The sequence below is a fragment of the Henckelia pumila genome, chromosome 2, assembly GCF_033568475.1.
Source record: "Henckelia pumila isolate YLH828 chromosome 2, ASM3356847v2, whole genome shotgun sequence".
NCBI classification, from domain to species: domain Eukaryota; kingdom Viridiplantae; phylum Streptophyta; class Magnoliopsida; order Lamiales; family Gesneriaceae; genus Henckelia; species Henckelia pumila.
Window position 1 is genome coordinate 118,045,896 of NC_133121.1, and position 19,731 is coordinate 118,065,626.

The 19,731-nt window shown below is 34.5% G+C and overlaps 4 protein-coding genes across 6 annotated transcripts; 3 read left to right on the plus strand and 1 right to left on the minus strand.

Moving 5' to 3' along the window:
- The first annotated feature begins 2,429 nt into the window (after positions 1-2,429).
- LOC140882973 (transcription factor TGA2.3-like) lies at positions 2,430-8,769 on the plus strand. 3 transcript variants are annotated; one of them, XM_073289245.1, is made up of 11 exons: positions 2,430-2,541; positions 2,697-2,797; positions 4,414-4,496; positions 6,384-6,521; positions 6,680-6,745; positions 6,831-6,890; positions 7,042-7,119; positions 7,482-7,530; positions 7,639-7,910; positions 8,037-8,282; positions 8,516-8,769. In XM_073289245.1, exons 1-11 carry the CDS (start codon positions 2,444-2,446, stop codon positions 8,660-8,662), a joined length of 1,338 nt encoding a protein of 445 aa, XP_073145346.1. In that variant the 5' UTR covers positions 2,430-2,443; the 3' UTR covers positions 8,663-8,769. The 3 variants fall into 3 exon arrangements, with proteins under 3 accessions (XP_073145346.1, XP_073145348.1, XP_073145347.1); XM_073289246.1 differs by having other exon boundaries at positions 2,431-2,541; positions 2,700-2,797; XM_073289247.1 differs by lacking the exon at positions 8,516-8,769 and having other exon boundaries at positions 8,045-8,234.
- Positions 8,770-10,729: 1,960 nt separating this feature from the next.
- LOC140885187 (homologous-pairing protein 2 homolog) lies at positions 10,730-12,359 on the plus strand. Its single transcript, XM_073292134.1, has 6 exons — positions 10,730-10,827; positions 10,906-10,931; positions 11,039-11,306; positions 11,709-11,779; positions 11,864-12,052; positions 12,191-12,359. The coding sequence occupies exons 1-6, from the start codon at positions 10,800-10,802 to the stop codon at positions 12,287-12,289; spliced, it is 681 nt and encodes a 226-aa protein (XP_073148235.1). The 5' UTR covers positions 10,730-10,799; the 3' UTR covers positions 12,290-12,359.
- A 292-nt stretch (positions 12,360-12,651) lies between these two features.
- Positions 12,652-15,334, plus strand: LOC140884581 (dihydrolipoyllysine-residue acetyltransferase component 4 of pyruvate dehydrogenase complex, chloroplastic-like). The gene is made up of 6 exons (XM_073291371.1): positions 12,652-13,588; positions 14,134-14,325; positions 14,426-14,513; positions 14,702-14,772; positions 14,866-14,949; positions 15,230-15,334. The coding sequence occupies exons 1-6, from the start codon at positions 12,728-12,730 to the stop codon at positions 15,332-15,334; spliced, it is 1,401 nt and encodes a 466-aa protein (XP_073147472.1). The 5' UTR covers positions 12,652-12,727.
- Positions 15,335-15,722: 388 nt separating this feature from the next.
- On the minus strand, positions 15,723-18,686 carry LOC140883039 (protein NRT1/ PTR FAMILY 3.1-like). Its single transcript, XM_073289336.1, has 4 exons — positions 18,558-18,686; positions 18,103-18,320; positions 17,039-17,598; positions 15,723-16,829 (listed from the first exon to the last, which is right to left on the minus strand). The coding sequence occupies exons 1-4, from the start codon at positions 18,625-18,627 to the stop codon at positions 15,944-15,946; spliced, it is 1,734 nt and encodes a 577-aa protein (XP_073145437.1). The 5' UTR covers positions 18,628-18,686; the 3' UTR covers positions 15,723-15,943.
- Between the last annotated feature and the right edge of the window lie 1,045 nt (positions 18,687-19,731).

A 19,731-nucleotide genomic window follows, 5' to 3' on the forward strand; every position in this document is an offset into this window, starting at 1 on the left:
GAGCTTCGAGGACGAAGGGTTTTCCCGCAGCTGCTCGGGTCTGCGCGACAGTGCAGAAGGGCCGGGTTGCAGGGCTTCGTTCTCACTCCATAGTCGACGGTTTGGGCTGGTTCTTGGCTTGTTGGAAAGATCTGGATGTGAGCTAAGTCCTAGGGGTGGTGCTCCGGCCGGTGGGTGGCCGGAGCATGGCGGCCGCCGGCGTTCTTTGCAACTGCTCGTGGCCGCAGCAGTGCAGGGAAGAGGGTGATCGGGTTGGGCTTGGGGTAGGGGTCTGGGTCGGGTCTGAGTGGTCCGGGTCGGGTCGGTTAGGTAGTGGGTCGGGTTAGTGAGTTCGGGTCCGAGTTTGGTGGGCCGGGCTCGAGTATTTTTATTTTTAAAGTATTTTACGAATTTATGCGTTTTTGAGTCAAATAAATTGAAATAAAATTATTTGGATTCCCAAATAATTTTATTTGGACTTTCAAAATTTTAATTAAGTTAGCCCATTAATTTTATGGGTTTTTGGGCCCATAAAAGTTAATGGGCCAGTCTTTGGGTTTTTGGGCCCATTGGGCCAGTTTAAGTGTTATTGGGCTTAGTGTAATTTTAATGGGCTTTATTAATTTAATTGGGCTTAGAATAATTATTTGGGCTTAAAGTTTGAAATAATGGGCTTAAGTATGTTAATGGGCCAGATTTAAGTTAATGGGCTTGTGTGTAGGGCCAGCAGTCCAGGACCATCCATGAGAAAATTTGCATGTGTCCTGAATATATATTTAATTATTATTTATATGCATTTAAGTTATTTTAATATTTATATGTTAGTAAGAAATTAAATTAAATATATATGATGGACACACATTTTATTCAAGTACATGCATTCATGAAATAATATTTTATGCATGATTTAATGTTTAAGTTGAGCAATAAAAATATTTTATGTTGGAAGTTGAAGTAGTGTGACAATTTAAGGGGGATTCGTCCCCATATGATTGAAGGGCAGTTTACTGCCAATTTAAGAGGTGATTCGTCACCGGCCACGTACGTAGGTTTCCACGCTGATCAGTATTTAATGTATGATTTAAGGTTACACTACGAATACAACCATGCTATGTTAGAAAATAAATTGCTCAATATTGTTATGTATTATGTTATGTATTATGTTTATTTAAGTAAGTTAGGTTATGTAATTTTTAAGCATGCTCATTCATGTATATGTATGTATTAGTATTAAATTGGTTTAAATTATTTTAAACCCTTGTTATGTTAGCATGTTGGGCCTCTAGGCTCACTACACTGGGATGGTGCAGGTGAGTACGTTGAGGATGACATTGTACCCACCGGAGGCGAGGACGTATGAGCATGCATGCAGTGGCCCCGTGACCGTGAAATATTCTGAGTCGCTATGCATGTTATTGTTTTTGTCAGCATGATACATTTTTATTATTTTCAGTGATTGAGGGTCTAGAATATTTATTTAATATTTTCAGTGCATGCAAACTTTTATTTACTTATGCAGTATATTTTTAATTAATGTTTGACTCAGATATTTATTATATTTTTAAGAATGCATTTTTATTTAAGTATTTAATTGTTTATTCATTTTAAATATTTTTATTCTGTGCATATATGTATGGGCATATATGTACATATTTTATTTAGTAAGTATAAAAAAAAAAAAATTTCCGCATATTTATTTATTATAGAGTTAGGGTCGTTTCAACTAGACTCCTAAAAAATAAAAAATCTATAAATAGAGGATTACTCTCAGTATCCAAGATACACATTCTCATTTAAGCTCTCTCATTTTCAGAGATTATAACTATATTATTTGCTGATTTGAGCGTAGAGTATCTATGTCGTACAACCCTGGACATCGTCTCTAACGTTTGTTCATGACGTATGTGACAACCCACGAAATTTGTTGTTTACCGAATTACAGGCCTACGAGATCAGCTGCGAGATCTGTACAATGCCGTCTGCCAGATTGTGTACAGTACCATCGCTAGGCTACGAGGATCCACACTTACGAAATTGCAGCTTACTAGTCTATGTTTACGAGGCTGGAGCATATTGACACAGTGTACTCTTACGACGTTTCGCTTACGATCCGGTTTAATTCAATCATATCTTTTGGCTTATATACATGCAATCATGCATACGCACATATCTATCTACATATCGGGTTAGTCTATGCTACACCGGGAGTGTTTCTCTCCCTATTTCAATATCATTAAATCACGTGGGGCCCATAGATTTTTATGAAAATTGACATATGTGTTGATAATCCAATGGTTAATATTTGATCACATCATGGGGAGAGAAGTACTCCAAGTGGAGAAACATGGTTGGATAGCTGAAAATTCATATATATATATATATATATATATATATATATTGTTGTATTCCTATTGTCGTTTCTTCATTTCAGCAACTCGCATATAGTGAATGTCTAAAGTGGAGGATGCTTCGTCTCGATGTAGCTTTCGAAAACCCTACTTCTGACCTCACCAGTTACGATATACCTATAATTTCGATGCCCAACTCACCTTTCTTTTTCAGGTTACATTCTTTTGTTTCTTTAGCAGTAAAATTATATCTTTCTGGGCCGGAGAGTGTTGATTCTTACGTATTTTATGTTTTCTTGGTTTTGTCTCTTTTTACTTGTAATGCAACGCATTCGCGGCTTAAACATACTATTGATTGTGCATGGATAGAAGTGATGAAAGTTGTCGGATTGAAAGATGCTTTCCAAATCTTGGAGACCTCGCGATATATGATTTTCCTCATGGAGGTGCTGTCAATTCAAGCATATCTAGTAAGTTCCCTAGTTTTCTTTATTTTTTGGTAAATTGTTGCGGTTCTATTTGAACAAATATTTAAAAATTAGTGTTTTAGTGAAAAAAAAAACACTTTAAGCATGTATTTGCATGAGATTATTTTGAAAAATATTTTTTAAAAAATATTATCCAAATATAGTTTTTTTAAAATTTTAAAATGTGCGTTTTTGTTTAAATGTTTTTAGAATAAAAAAAGTTATGGTTAAACAAGAATTGAAATGTTTTTACAAAAACTTTCTTACTTATTTATTTTAAACTATAAAATCGTTTTTTTAAAAAAAGTTTTCCAAACAACAACTTTAAAAAAGCTTTTATAGAATATATAATTGTTGAAACACATTTATTCTTAAAACATGTATTTTTTAAATCTTAAAACATATTTTAAAACAACAATTTTGATTTTTAAAATTTTTAAATATCTAAACAATCCTTGTATATCAAAATTTTTTAAAACATGTCACTTGATTTCCAAAATACCCTAGATGATCAGTTTGGCCGATAATAATGGAAATGCATAAAATTTTAGAGTTATATATATTGTAAAATAATTGATTATGATCCTTTAAAAATTTATTATAAAGAATATTTTGTTAAATATGCAGTTAAAGTGTTTGGATAAATTTATTTTGAACAACTTAAAAATATTGATATTTTTGGTATTATATTATATGATTTTTTATTATCAAAATTATCAACAAATTTATAACGTCATGAAGGTGATGTAAAAAGTTATACATATACAAAATAGTTTTTGAATAAATTTATAATAAAAAATGAAAATATATTATATTTTAATTAAGAAAATTTATATTATTTAGATTTTTTTCAAAAAAAATATTTAATTAGTGGAGGACATGGCGGAGATTTATGAAAATATGCAAGGGTATTTTGGAGAAATAAAATATAAAAATAAGATATTTTTAAAAAAATAGGGTCACCCTTACTTTTTTAAAAAACAATTTTTAAGATGTCTAACACCTTATTTTGACAGCTTATAACTTGTTTAGAAAAAAAATTATCAAACAAATTTAACAACTTAATTATAAGCTCTTTGCAAAAAAATTATTAAACAAATTTAAAAGCTTATAAGCTCAAACAACTATCTTTTTAACAAAATAAAAATGAAATTATAAAAAAAAAAGTTAATTACCGTATCAAAATTTTAAAATCATGTAGCTTCGCACACAATACGTTCTCATTGTTGCTCGTCCAAAACTAACAAATCAAGCATGACAATCGTAACTCATAGTGATAATGATACAACTGAAAGATATTTAATTATATTGTATGAAAACCCAATTAATTAAACATCATATTTGAGATAAATATTGGTCCGATCCATTAGTTATACGAGCCACCATAAATAATAAAAAAAGTTCTGAATTGAATTTACCTGATCGTATTCGTGGGGATGGCCGCCATGCTCCTACGTGGTAAATTAATATGTTTTAAGCTAAAATAACTTCATTCGCTATCTAGTAAGCAACTTTAATTCTTAAATTACTCTATTAATAATTTTAATTTTGTAAAGCCTTTTTCATTGGTTCATCTTGGCAAGTGTGTACAAAATAAATGCACAATGAATTCGTTGTAGGTTTGGTAGATAATGGTGATGATGGGAGGGCAAAAAAGGTTTCTGTTGTGTCCGATGGCTCCCAATTTGGCGGGCCTAACCATGTACGTACGTAATCCCTTTTCCCCTAGCTGCCAATATATGTCATGGGAAAATGCATTTGTTTTACTTCACTGTTGATAACTATGTTGATGAATGATATGATATTCCCAAAATTTGTTTAATTTCCTTCATTTTCGTGTTCCCTCCATTCATCTTTGCCTTAAGGCCTCGTTTGGTTTCAAAAGTCAGGAAAAAAAAACACTTTTTTAAGTGTTTTTCAGTTAACAAGGTGTTTGGTTGACCAAAAAAGTGCTTAAATAAGCACTTTTTAAAGTCAAAATTAGAGCTTTTTCAAAAGCAAAAAATTGTAGCTTTTAAAAGCATTTATTTTAAAAAATCTTTACAAAATCCAAACGGACTCTAAAATTATGGATAAACCGATTACAGAGAGTTGAAATTTATCCCGATGTGACTTCTCTGATGTCTAAGTTTGACATACAAAATACGAGAAGAAAAATTGAAAAAAACTATGGGAGAATCGTTAAAAAAGAAAACGTAGAAAACCCTTTCTCCAAGGTTTTGTCTCCAAGGAGGAAGAAGACTAATATATATTCAACAATTTTCAATTATTTAAATCGAAAAACAATATTAAATGTGGGAAGAAATAACGAATTTTCGGTATATCGAAGTTATCATACCGAAAAAATACCGAATTTATCGAATTTTCGTAGGTACGATAACGATACCAAATTTTTTGCTATGATAACGGTATGAAATTTGAAAACTTTGGTATATACCGGTATATCGAAATACCGAAACAATATAAAAAAATTAAAAATATATATTTATGAAGAATAAATTTATAAAATTTTAATAATATAAGGGGGTTTTCGATATATATACAACTAGGGCTGGGATACCGAACCAAAATATCGACTTTTTGGGATACCGTACCGAATTTTTTTCGATATATAGACATTTTTTTGGTATATCGATTTCTTTTCGGTATCTATACGGTATGAGTATGAATTTTTTCTATTCAAAAATTTCAAAATTTCGATATCGGTACCGATATGAATTTTTTTCATACCAATATTTATTATACGGTATACCGAAAACTCACCCCTATATACAACAATATATACCAATACCGTACCGAAATTTCGATATGATCGTTATGTTATTTATATGTACCGAAAATTTCGATACACCGAGAGTTTCGATACGGTATCGATATAACATTTTTTTATATCCTAATTTTCGATACGATATAAGATTTTCGATACGATACGATATACCATTCCTAAAAAATATATCTCATTTTTGCTTTGACCTCAATGATGTTGGTCTATGCTTATTTAAGAGTCAGGACATGCCACTTCTCATTAAAAAATGATTATTGGGGGAAATTCTATGTTGGCAGACCGATACTGCGCCGGCCCCGGGCCATTTTGCACATCACATTATGGTGATGTGTCACGGCCCTGGACCGTTAGATCAACCTCCAGGCAATGCCCTAGAGGGTGACATAGAATTTCCCAATTTTTGGATAGACCTATGTACCTAAAAGTAATCACCTGACATAACTGTCACTTACGACATGTTTATTGTTCCTAAATCTCGACTCGAGTTCATATGAAAAAGAGATGCACTATATGTAATTTGCCCCTTCATATATTTTTTACAACCTCAAGCATATTTAGGCTCTTTTTGTAATTGAAATATATGGACATTAACGGTGATCTATCTATATATATATTAGTATTCAATTAAACAAAATTTAAATATGTAAAAGATATCCAATTGTTATGTTAAAGATATGATTTTGACAAAGTTTGATCATGAGGCCAAAATCATACATAAACCCATTTACATTCCAATTCCGTTGTCTCGTGTTGTTTTTACTTTTTCACAAAGTTTTTTGTTCGAGCCATGTTCCGTTTTTACAGAGTTCTGGTTCAGCTGGGATGAGATTAAGCGTTGGCACGGGACATTTCACTCTGCAGAAAGGATGTTTAACGGTAGTCGCCGGGGACGACGGTGGCTGTTGTTTGGCGGTGACAAATGGGCAACTGGACAATTTAACGGTAGAGGGCCTATTTGGCCGTCAGATGTATCCACATTGAAATATGAAAACTATAAATGTGGCTGAATTATTTGGGGCTTACTCTGTTATAAAGATAGCGACGTTGGTTAATTTTCTAACTTGTTAATAAGCCTAATTTAGTGATCAAATTCTTTTTAGTTTAGTGGCGTTAGTCAAGAAAATTTGTTGATTTCAGAATCGAAGGAAATCACTAAAGACCGGAAGGTTTATTCCTTCATCCAGCTTTTGTTTCACCTCTTAAATCTGACATTTGGAAGAGTTTTTGCTATTGTTTTCTGCTTTATTTTAGGCAATTCGTAGACTCACGCAGAATCGTGAAGCTGCAAGAAGAAGCCGACAACGACAAAAGGTTCTATCTTGAACATTGATTTTGTCTTTGGATACTCGATGACGAAAACCCGAATATCATGATGTATTTCATTGTTGTTTTGTTAGTGTCTTGATATATTAAGTTGCACATGAATAATGTTTGGTGATACTTAGGTTTTGGTGTTGGATAGGCATACGTTCGACAGCTCGAGAACTGTAACCTAAGGCTATCACAATTACAACAGGAGCTCCAGAGTACACGGAAGCAGGTTTTTTTTTTTCTGTGTCATGTGAACCATTTTTTTTATAAGATTAGATGAAATTCTTTGGCCATGTGTATAGAAGATTATTAAAGTTGTGATCTTTAGAATAATCACTGATTAATATCACTGTGCAATATGGGTCTTACAGTGCATGTAGTACAAAACAAAAGCTTTGAATAACTCAAATTCTTTTTTCAAGAGTTTTTCGAGAATTAATGGTAATCTGAGTTCCGTCAGTAGTTGAAATAATCGAATTGCATGTTATTCTTGGTCGGTTCTAAGTGAAATATTGAGTCAAACTAGCCAACGGTTAGAGAGCATTGCATCAAACATTGAAAGGATAAGTTTTGTTTGCAATTACTGCGCAGGCAATTTTGGGAGTTTCAAGTGATCATGGTCGCTCTTCATTTGGAAATGGTGATTGAATCTTCTCTTGTGCATGATCATTTCGACGAAAACAAATTCAAAAACCATTTCTAATCAAGGGGTGATGTTTTGCATGAATATGTGTGTGTATATATGCAGGGGATGTGAAATTTGACATGGACTATGCACGCTGGTTTGATGAACATCAACGACTAACGAATAGCTTGAGATCAACTGTAAATTCAAATGGTGATGATACAGAATTGCGACTTCTCATTGATGGAGTCATGTCCCATTATGAAGAATTGTTTATGCTTAAGAGGGTAGGTGCAAGACTAGACGTATTTCACATACTCTCTGGCATGTGGAAGACTCCAGCAGAAAGATATCTCATGTGGTTAGGGGGGTTTCGATCCTCTAACATCCTCAAGGTAATAAATTTTCTTTCGACATCTGAATGTGAGGGAAAAGACTTGCACCACGTTTCTTCTAAAATGTAGGCGCATTTTTTAGTTGTCATTGTCCAAAAATTTTTTCATTTATGTTTTTGATTTCAGATAATTAGGCAGCAGATCAAACCATTGGTGGAACAACAATTTGTGGATATCTGTAACCTACAACAGTGCTGCCAAGAGGCTGAGGATGCCTTGTCCCAAGGAGTGGAAGCTTTGCAGCAATCAGTCGCAGGGACGCTTTTCTCGCACTCGCTGGATTCTTGTACTTCTGCTAAAATCGCAGACTACATGGGGCAGATGTCTACTGCAATGACCAATCTTGCTTCCCTTGAAGATTTCCTCTATCAGGTTTGAATGTTGGCTTGTTAGCTCATATGAGTTCAATCACTAAAGAATTTAATTGGTTGAGGTATCATCAACCGAAAAATAAGCCATCTTTCTAAAATTCAATATGTTCTTTAATGTTTTTTTTTATCTCAATTTTACACACACAAATCTGAAAAACTTATTTAATTTTTCGTCAATTGCGGTTATCGCGCAACACTTGATAAAAATTAAAGGATGCATTTGCTCTTTTACAGGCTGACATGTTGAGACAGCAAACATTGCAACAACTATTGCAAATCCTGACTATTCGACAAGCTGCTCGTGCTCTTATTGTGATAAGCGATTACAAGTGTAATCTCCGAGCTCTGAATTCATTGTGGATTGCACGACCCAAAGAGTGAATGACCTCTTCTGTATCACTTTTGTTGTTCTGATCGAACTATTAGCTTTCATCTTAAAATATCACAGTCATGACATTTTCAGTAAACATATGTTCTCCATTGGATGATTGTAAGGCTATGTTTGGTTCAGTTGATGAGATTATTGAATGTTTAGTAAATGAATGATAAAATATATGATAAATAAAGATTGGTAATTTGTGTTGAAAATAATATCGTGGTTTGATTTTTAGGAATAAGATTAAGTAATGATTTAAATTTTTTTTCCAAAAATACCCTTTACTGAATAATTAAATTAAAACCTACTTTTTTGTTTCTTTTCAAACATTTCCTCCGCGATATTACAGAAACACCTAGCCACCATTCTCGCTCATGACCGTGAAGATCATTTTACAGAAAGCAAAAAAATTTGGGATAGAAACTAATAATGAATGTTTAAGAACTCTCCCCAAAATTATAATTTCTCCGAAACGCATCATCTTCACAAACAACATTAAAAAATTTCAAGGGCATTACGCATTTTGTCTGCATATGTGGTCAAATTAATGTTGTGAAGAAAGAAAAGCCTGCGCAATGAGCTTCCACCACTTTTCTAATAAAAAAAAACTGCAGAGATTTCATCCCTCTAAAATCCGATGCTTGGATCTTATCGTGAGAAAAAGTTTTACATCGGATCGGAAGAGATCACTTTGGAGAGCCAACGCAAATCTTTGTCTGCAGTATATATAGAGTTCGGAGGTGGTGTAAGGTCAAGAATGGTGGGGGTATTAATGGAAAAGTGGGGTAGGATAGAAAGAATGATAAATAATAATAGGGGGTGCAAGTGGTTTATTTAACCCTTCTTTATTCACCTTAGTCCTATCTAGACAACATTAAGTAGGTTTAATAAAAATTCAACCAAACAAAAGACTAACACTATAATTCACCACAATCCTAGCTAATATTTAGTACCAAACAGGCCCAGTGTGTATGCTTCATGGAAATTTGGGGCGTTAGATGTGATATATTGAGTTTTTTTGTACTAATTTAAAAAATCTTATATTGTTTTTCGAAAAACTAATTGAATATCATAGTGAAAGTAACTTAATATATGTAATTCATGAAAAACTACACATAAGAAAGAGTTTTTGCCAAGGATATATTGGCTAATAGCAAGAGTGAGACCCTAAGATCCATTTGATCTTGAGTTCAAATTCCATATTAAGAAGTTCAAATTCCATATTAAGAATCAGAAAAAAGAAAGAAAGAGACTTTTACATAATTTTACGAAATAATTTAATAATCAATAATACTTAAATGCATCATTCTTTCTTTCTTTCTTTTTTTTTTTTAAAAAAAACTAAGTCATAAATTTTGTCGTCAAATGAGAAAATGTATTCTTTTATGTAAATAATTAATCGCCAAATCATTCGATATCCCTTTACTGCAGTATCTCGAATAAAATTTCAATAATTTTACAATCTACAATCCCTTCATAGTCTTATACATCAATTGAATATGCCACCTTAACAACCAACCTCAAAACCGCAGTATAACTATATTTTTCTTAACAACCAACCAACCTTAAAATCGTACCAAACGATGGATGATGGTGGGTAATAAACCTATCACTCCATTATCATGGAGACCAAACTATACCTTATAATAATAATAATTTTTAAAAAATTAATTGGGGCACACCCAATCTCGAAATTACATATGCAGTTAACCTTATTTTAAGTTAAACCACTTGAATTATGCAAATTAAATTCAAGTGCTATTTTGCTATTAGAAATTAATATAAATATAATTTTGAATGATGAATATATACTGATCACATAGTTTATTTAAAGAAATAAACTTCGATTGAAATTATTTATCAAGATCGAATTCCTTTCCAATTTTTTTATATTTAAAGAGAATTTTATTGGTTTTTAAAATTCACGTCACATGGCACGCCATTGTTTATGGAAACTGTACAGTTTCTACGGTTCCCTCCAATTTCAACTATAATCGCTACATATTTTCGCGTCAGTAAACCCTAGGGGTAATTCGGGGACAACATTTAAATTATAAAATTGGCGGGAAATTTAAAATTTATCTGGAACAGCAAAATTTTCTCCCGCACGAAACATTTCCAGCTCTACGCGGTTTCGAATCAATGGCTCCCAAATCGGATAACGCCGAAGGTAAGTGTCGTATACTGATCCAACTCTGAAATTTGCATGGTAATTTTACTGAATTTTATCTTCCTTAATCGTTTTCAGGAATCGTGCTCAACTTCGTAAATGAGGTGAATCTCGTCTATTCCCTTTCTAGCTCTATCAATCTCGTAGTTCTCTCTATCGCCTCTGAATATTCTTCACAAAACGTTTCGTGCCATCACGACATATTATGCAGCAAAATAGGCCTCTCAATTCCCAAAATGTGGCTGATTCTTTGCAAAAGTTTAATCTCAAAAAAGCTGCAATTCAAAAGACTTTGGATGCGCTTGCCGATGGCGGGAAAATATCATTCAAAGAGTATGGGAAGCAGAAAATATACCTTGCTAGGCAAGACCAGTTTGATATTCCAAACAATGAAGAGCTTAATCAGATGAAAGAAGATAATTCCAAACTGCAAGAGCTGCTCACCGAACAGAAGAAAGCTGTTGCTGAGGTTGAGGGAGGTACATATGTTTCCTGTTCATTTTTTTTGTATGTCAGAGAAAAAAGATTAGTGGGTTTGCAGCCTGCAATTCAAAATTTGATTCAATAGATATGAATGTAGTGTGAGTGTGAGTTTACAAATAATTCTAATAATACCCCAAGTAAAAACGCCCCTATATTATACGACATTTAAGAAATGCAAACAATAGAGGCATTTGTATCTTTTGAAAAAGGTGTATCTTGTGCTATTAAGGTTAAGGCTGCCCGCTGCAAATTTTGCTATAATCTTTCCTCTTGTTGTCATGGGTTTTGCCATATTCTTTGCTTTGAATTCATGACTTTCACCAAAGATGATGTCCTGGAACCCAGAGGAGTTGTCTAAGTGTCTAATCTTCTTCTCCTTCATTTATTTACTATGATAGAAATCAAAGTACTGCAGTCAAATTTAACAATGGAAGAGATTCAAGCCAAAAAAGCCAAATTGTTAAACGAGGTATGGGACTCAGAGATGAGATTAATGGCTTCACTTTGATATCATGATTATTCCATTCATGAACTTGTGACTTGTGATTTACAGGTAAATCACATGGAAGAGAAATTGATAAAGTTGAGGCAAGGAGTTACACTGGTTAGCCCAGAAGAGAGCCAGCATGTGGAGAAAAATTATACTGATATGATAAATCAATGGAGAAGACGCAAGAGGATGTTTAAAGATGTATGGGATGCAATAACTGAGAGTTCCCCCAAGAATCTTAAAGAGTTCAAGGTACTCGAACAAGCCCCTTATGTCTTTCCATTCATTAGTCGCTACCGCCGATGGACCCAAAATACATTTAGTCTCATCTTCTCAACTGTATCAGTCTAGGACATGTTTTTCTTCTCACAAGAATTAACACTTTTTCAGGAGGAACTAGGAATTGAGTATGATGAAGATGTTGGTGTGAGCTTACAGTCCTTCGGTGACATTAAGCAAAGCGGAAAGAAACGAACCAGATGCAATTGAGCTTTGCTTTTTTTTTTTTTCCTTTTTTTTTTTCCAGTTCAAATACACAAGTTTTACTAGGGAGTGAAAGCTTTTATTAATACTCTAATGTAGTTCGGTAGAGGTTTAAAGGCTACTGGTTTATCAGGCTGCTTGAGTTTACCCTTTATTTTATTGTCAGTAATTTCATATGTTTCCCTTGAACTATTTTACCAGTTGACTTCTTTTTTTATTTTTATATTTTCAAAAAAGTGCATCATAAAACAAAAATTTGAAAATTAAGTTAATATGTGAATCATGTGTTCCAATTCCAGCAGTGCCCAACGAACTCCACCTCGTCAGCGGACTACTCGAAGCCAACTCCAAACCAACACTCCCTCGTCTTGTCCGCCAACTCCCCCGTTATAGTACATTTTCCACTCGCACAACGACGGTACCGCCACCACTTCCGCCGCCGCAATGGCCTCTCTCCTCCGCACTCCGTCACTCTCCTTCTCCACCTCCCTCTCCTCCACTACTCCTCTCATTCGTCCCCCTGCATTCTTTCTCAAACCCTGCTGCTCCTCCCACGTACCTCACATTCATGCCAAGATCCGAGAAATATTCATGCCCGCTCTGAGTTCTACGATGACGGAGGGTAAGATCGTCAGCTGGATTAAATCCGAGGGCGATGTTTTGTCCAAGGGTGAATCCGTTGTCGTTGTCGAATCAGATAAAGCTGATATGGATGTAGAGACTTTCTACGATGGGATATTGGCTGCCATTGTTATCGATGAAGGTAAAACGGCGCCAGTTGGTGCCGCCATTGGGATCTTAGCAGAGACTGAGGATGAAATTGCTGAGGCCAAGGCCAAAGCCGCTGCTTCATCTGGTGGCTCCGCTGTCCCGGCACCAAAAATGGAGAATTTTGCTCCTTCTCAGAAAGTAGATGTTCCACCTCAAGCTACAGTTCCACCTGCTTCGGTTGCGACACCCTATGCTAAGAAATTGGCTAAACAGCATAAGGTGGATTTAAATAAGCTAATCGGATCGGGTCCATTAGGCAGGATAACGTCGGAAGATGTGGAAAGGGCTGCTGGAATTACTCCGGCAACCAAGACCAATGTTGCTGCTGTGTCTGAGGTGGTTCCGGCGGTGGCAGCTGCTGCAGCTCCACCAGAGGCTTTCTCTAGTTTTCCTGAGGTTCCAGGATCCAATGTGGTGACGTTCAGCTCAATGCAGGCTGCCGTTTCGAAGAATATGGTTGAGAGCCTGAGGGTGCCGACTTTCAGAGTCGGATATCCAATCATCACAGATGCTCTGGATGCTCTTTATGAAAAGGTATATTTGAGTTTAGTGGTCTTGCATTTATGCGATAGCAGGTTTTGAATTCTAGGTATTGTTGTGTTCTTTGTATTAATGACTTGTGATGTTGGAGGACTTGCTTTCTAAGAAACGTGCTCACATTCTTGATATCATATATTTGAATGAATTGGAAACTTTATCAAATTCTAAAGATCAGATCTTCTGAAGATGTTATTTCTGCTACACTGCTGAATGTTCTCTGTCCATGTCCTGCAAGTTTTGTTTTTGTTTTGTTTTTTTCAATCGAATATGTTAGCATGATCCAACCTGTAATGAACATTCAATTACCGGAATGTTCTATTGGTATAAAAGAAAATGTAGTTCCAAGTGTAACATAAACTTACATGTGGCCGATCTCTCATATTTCTGGTAAACCAATGTGGAGAATTGATACAAATCATTCATCTCTGATTACTGTTGTGGTATGAACAATATGTTTGCAACATTAGGTAAAAGCATGAAAAATGGTCTTGAGTTATTGTATGATTGATATGTGTTGATATCTTTTAAGCTAATGATAGGTGAAGCAGAACGGTGTAACCATGACTGCTTTGCTAGCAAAAGCTGCAGCAACGGCATTGGTTCAACATCCAGTGGTGAATGCTACGTGTAAAGATGGCAAAAGTTTTACATACAATAGTGGTATAAATATCGCAGTGGCTGTTGCAATTAATGGTGGTTTAATCACTCCAGTTCTTCAAGATGCTGACAAGGTACCATGCAAGAATTATTGATTGTATCTGGCTTTTGTCTTGAAATGCCTAGTAAATCCTGAAACCTTAGGTGATCAGTGTCTTGTTTATGAAATTATAGTTGGATCTCTACATGTTGTCTCAAAAGTGGAAAGAGCTTGTGGATAAGGCTCGGGCGAAGCAACTTCAACCCCATGAGTATAATTCAGGTAACTTAACAGTACTAATAGTCGCAGGGGCAAAGAGGCAGAAACTATGTTCAAATTTTAGGGTAGCTTTCTTCTCGTATTGAATTGAATGAAAAAAAATTCGACTTTAATTAACCCTGATTTTTTTACTTTACTTTATTTATCATAAAATTTTCAACTACTAAGGATTGTTGTTTTACATCGTGTAGGGACTTTCACACTATCAAATTTGGGTATGTTTGGAGTTGATAAATTTGATGCCATCCTCCCCCCTGGCCAGGTAACAAATGGGATTGAACTTTTTATGGCAGAATTGAATTTTGTACAAAATTGTAGATCAGAGCATTTCTAAAATGGTCTGGATGTTGATCAGGGAGCTATCATGGCTGTTGGAGCATCTAAGCCCTCTGTTGTCGCCGACAACAATGGATTCTTTTGTGTAAAAAAACAGATGCTGGTAAGTATATAATCTTGTTTATGTTATGCTAATTTTTTACACTCTGACAAGAACTTACTGCAATGAGATGTTACTTGCACATTTTAAAAAACGAGTTACTTGCATTCACTTCTTACATTTTAAGCATTTGATATAAAGATTATAACATGTCATGGAAAGTGAATGCAAATCATCCTTTAAAAAAGCATACTTAGCTGGGTGAAAAAAAATGCTTAGCTTCTGCAATAGTACTCTTATTCCAAAGAAAATTATTTTTTGTTGCTTCTGCAAATATATTCAGGTGAATGTAACTGCTGATCACCGAATCATCTATGGTGCTGACTTGGCTGCATTCCTTCAAACATTTTCCAAGATCATTGAGAACCCGGAAAGCTTGACAATGTAAAGCTCATATTCATGTTGGTAAGGTGTTGGATCCCAAGTTCACAAAAAAAATAAAAAAAACGTGTTAGGTCCCAACTCACGGGGTGTCCCATTTAACAGAATCGATTAAAAATCCCATTTAGTTTCCTGCATCGGGTAGGAGTTACGTTACTAGCGAAGTTTTGTTGTATTTCTTGTTCTTCTTCCAATTTATATGATCTAAGATCTGTTTTTGAAACAATGCATTCGAAATTCAGTAAGAACTCATTTAAATGATTGATCTTGAGGTTAACTTGGAGGAGAATAGATATCCCTTGTTATTCGTAATTTCTTTAAAACTAGCTAGATCAACGAATTATACAAAACTGGTGTTCATGTTTCAGTCTGAAAGTTCTTCCAATACATACATATAGATTCAATAATTGTATGATTTCTTTATGCAGAAAACTTGCCATTAATTATGTAACTTATGTTAAGGCCGGTTGTTCCCCTAGTAATGACGGCTACTACATTGTTCTCAGGCATCATTTTAGACGATATAGGACTTACCTCTTAGGCTCTTACATCGTAAAACCAAACCTTAAAATACCGGATAAAGAAAAACCTTAATTCCAAAACTAGTTTCCACCTCCTAAATATGGCTAATTATCTCAATCCCATCTTCTTTTTCCCTATCATCTTCTTGTTTACGAACAAGAAGCGGCTTCAAAGTGTAGAATTTAGCACAAAATACATAGTAAACCAAGTTCAGCAGCTGCATAAGTGTGATCAACCAGTAAAAGTACTCCAACTTCCCTCTATTCAAATTATCATCTGGCAACCAGTTCGATCCGTCTGCCCCTTCGCTGTACTTGTGCACAAGAGTAACCAAAAGGGTACTGGTGTAACTTCCCAGAGAAATCGAAAGCCAGAAAAACGCAGTTGCTGTGCTTCTCATGCTCTCTGGAGCTTGGTCATACAAAAACTCGAGATGCCCGATGGACATGAAAGCTTCGGCTATCCCATGCAGACTATACTGAGGCAGCAGCCAAAATACCGAAACGGGAATCGTTTCTCCAGGTTTGTCGATCAAACCATTCGTCAGAGCTGTGTTTTTACGGTGGAGTTCTATAAAGCCGGCAGCTAGAGTGGCTAACAACGAGATTCCGAACCCGATTCCCATACGGGTCAGGAAAGAGATTCCTCGCTCGAGGCCTGTGAATCTACGAGTCAAGGGGACGAAAATCCGGTCGTAGAAAATGATGGTGGTTAGCATGAAGGCTTGAGTGAAAACGGACATGGATGCAGCTGGGATTTGGAAGCTTTTCGTGAGATGTCTGTTCATGGACTTGGCTTGTTGGAGGGAGAAAGTGTTTTGCTGTGCTGATGCTGTGATGAGGATGATTCCGGCGGCCCAAATGGGACCCATTCGGATCAGGGATTTGAGTTCTTCCACCCGATGGCTGGTGCTGAGGTTCCATAGATTCGGGGCTTTGGGGTTGTCTTCTTCTGTTACAATGCTGCCTTTGTCCAAGAACCTGAGAATTTCATCGTCTTATTATAACATATAAATCTAATTATTTTCTGTGATATTGTTTTTAAATTATAGATTCTGTAAAATTCATAAATTCCTCTGTGTCTCAAAAAAAAAAAATACAGTAACGTGACAAAATGTAACCAAACTTTATAAAACTATTCAGAAGCGGGTTCTTTTTTTCCAAAAACTTTATAATTTATACGAACTCACTCCATATTTTTTGTGTGAACAAGTTTCCCATTAACAGAGATAGCAGCATCGATCTCCTCGTTTTCATACAGCAAACTATGATCCGATACCATCGCAGCCTTCCTCTTCCGGTACGCCGCCACCACCACCTGCAGCAACCGCGTAAATGGGCTGCCGACTGGGTCCATTTTCCGATATAAAGGGTATCCAAATATGAATGCAACTATTGAAATAGCCATGGCAACAGTAGGGATACCAAGTCCCCAGTCCCACCCTATATTATCCTGAATATAAACAATCACTGTATTTGCTACCAAGATTGATGCCCCCATACAAAAATAGTACCAGTTGAAGAATTTCCAGGTTCTCATCTTTTGTTCAGGGTCGTTTTCGTCGAATTGGTCCGCCCCGAATGAGACGACACATGGCCGGATTCCACCGGAACCAAATGCTGTTAGTAACAGTGAGAAATAGAGTATAGCAAGTTGGCCGGAATCAGCCTCCTTGCAAGAATCATCGTTTTTGCAAGGTGGGGGACGTAAGGTAGGTAGAATGGTTGATATTGTCAATATGATCATTCCCTGTGTCAAAAATTAAAGAAAATTAGCTAGAAGATATATGTTTACGGGGTTCAATATTTCCTGCTTCCTACTATATCAAGTTATAATATAACAATAGTTTTATATTTAATTTGACAACTTTTTTTTTGGTTTCCAAACTTGTAATGATATATAGGTCCACAATTTTTGTATATACTACCTCTAACCCAAATATAAATACCACATTTCATTTCCATTCGTCTCAAAGTTTAGTTTAATATTTTGAGGAGACGACGTGTGTTTCAAAAACATCGAAGTGGAATTTAAAACTTCTGCATCTAGGGCTATTAGGCCTAAAATGAAATGTTTCATCTTGTTCAAAGTAACACAAGTTTGTTACTCTTATGATTTATTAAATTATTCAAATTACCAGCTAAATCTTTCGATCATCCTTAACTTTATAGCTTAATTAAGTGTATACCAAATTTGTTAAGTAGGAATTACTCATCATAAAATGCCTTAGAAATGGTACTAATGAAACTTAACTACTTGGTATATCAATGAAGCAATCGTTATGGTCCAAAATCTTCCAGCGAATGCATCGGCGACGAAGGCTCCGAGTAACGGGGTCATGGCTGCAGTCCCTCCAAAGTTTGTGAGAGTATTGGCTGCCTGAGTGAGTGGCAGATGTAGTTGGGTTGTTAAGTAGCTTATCATGTTTGAACTAAACCCAACCACAGCCAATTTCTCACATATTTCATTTGCTGCACAATAGTAACATGCACATTAAAAAGTATCTTGAATATAGCATAAATGATCTTCTGATACACTAACCTAATGTTCTTTATGTGTGTAATTACAATAAAAATTTATGGGAACATAGTAAGTACCATAAGATACATCATTTCTTTCCTGTATATGTGATGCTCCATATTGAATAATCAAGAATTTAAATATTAGAGATGAAAGTTTGATGATCAGTAAGGATTAATCTTACGTACCGAATATAAATGGCATAGTGATGATACCGCCCTGATTGGTTTTGGAATTTCGGCCCATTATCTCTTTCATAATTATTCCCTTATTTTGCTGCAATTTTTTTTTTGGTTTCTATGGTACCAAATGGCCCCTTAATGCTGAGTACTTATAGGCATTTGCAGGCAGTAAGCAGTCATGAATTTGTGTATACCGTCACTTTTAACTTTACTAGTAAAAAGCACGTGCGACGCACGTGAGTACACATAATTTATTTATAATTTGTGAGTTATATTCCTTAGAGTTATAATGATTTTATTTAGAATTTATTTCCTCAAATTAAAATACACCTCCTTAATATATATTATAATATTTTATTTTGATTAAAATAATTTATGGCTTTGACACACCTTCAAGAAATTATTGGAAGCCAATTCTTTCAAGTGAAAAACGTCCACGACAACCACAAACTAAATATGAATTAGATGTCGAGTAATGATAATTATGAGAGAAGAAAATATTGTAAATTATATATAGGGTTGAAATATTCAATTAATGTTATAATTATGAGAGTTCAATAAAAATCATTAATCATTCAATTCATTTTAATTTAAATAAAAAACTAAAAATAGTTATCCTAAATTTGGTCTTCATTGATAATTGCTTTTACTATTAAAATATCATTTCTTCTAAATTCGTTTTATGGTTATTGTTATTACTATTTAAATATAACATTATTTATTAATTTTAGCATTTAATAATTTTAAAATATTATTGTATATATAATTCATATTTTAATTAATTACTAATATAAATGATCTAACATTTCATTTACACAATCAAAAAAATATTATCGTATATTGAGTAATATTAGGTTTATATAATTATTAAGTTTGTAAAATTAAAAAATATTTTTACTGATTTTAATTTTCACCCTATTGAAACTTTCCGGTTACATATGTTGGCCTTCATTTAAATTTCAATTGATAAATAACTAATTTTTCATTTTTTAATTATTAATCAAATCAATATAGTATATGAGAAAGTCATAAAAACATAAACCACATATATTAACTCAACTAATATCTCTTTTTTACATTTATATCCCAAACTAATTTTCAATCCGTACGAAATAGTATAGAATAAAAATGGCGCAAGTATTTCACAATTTGAAAATTTTGTCATTTCATTCACAATTTG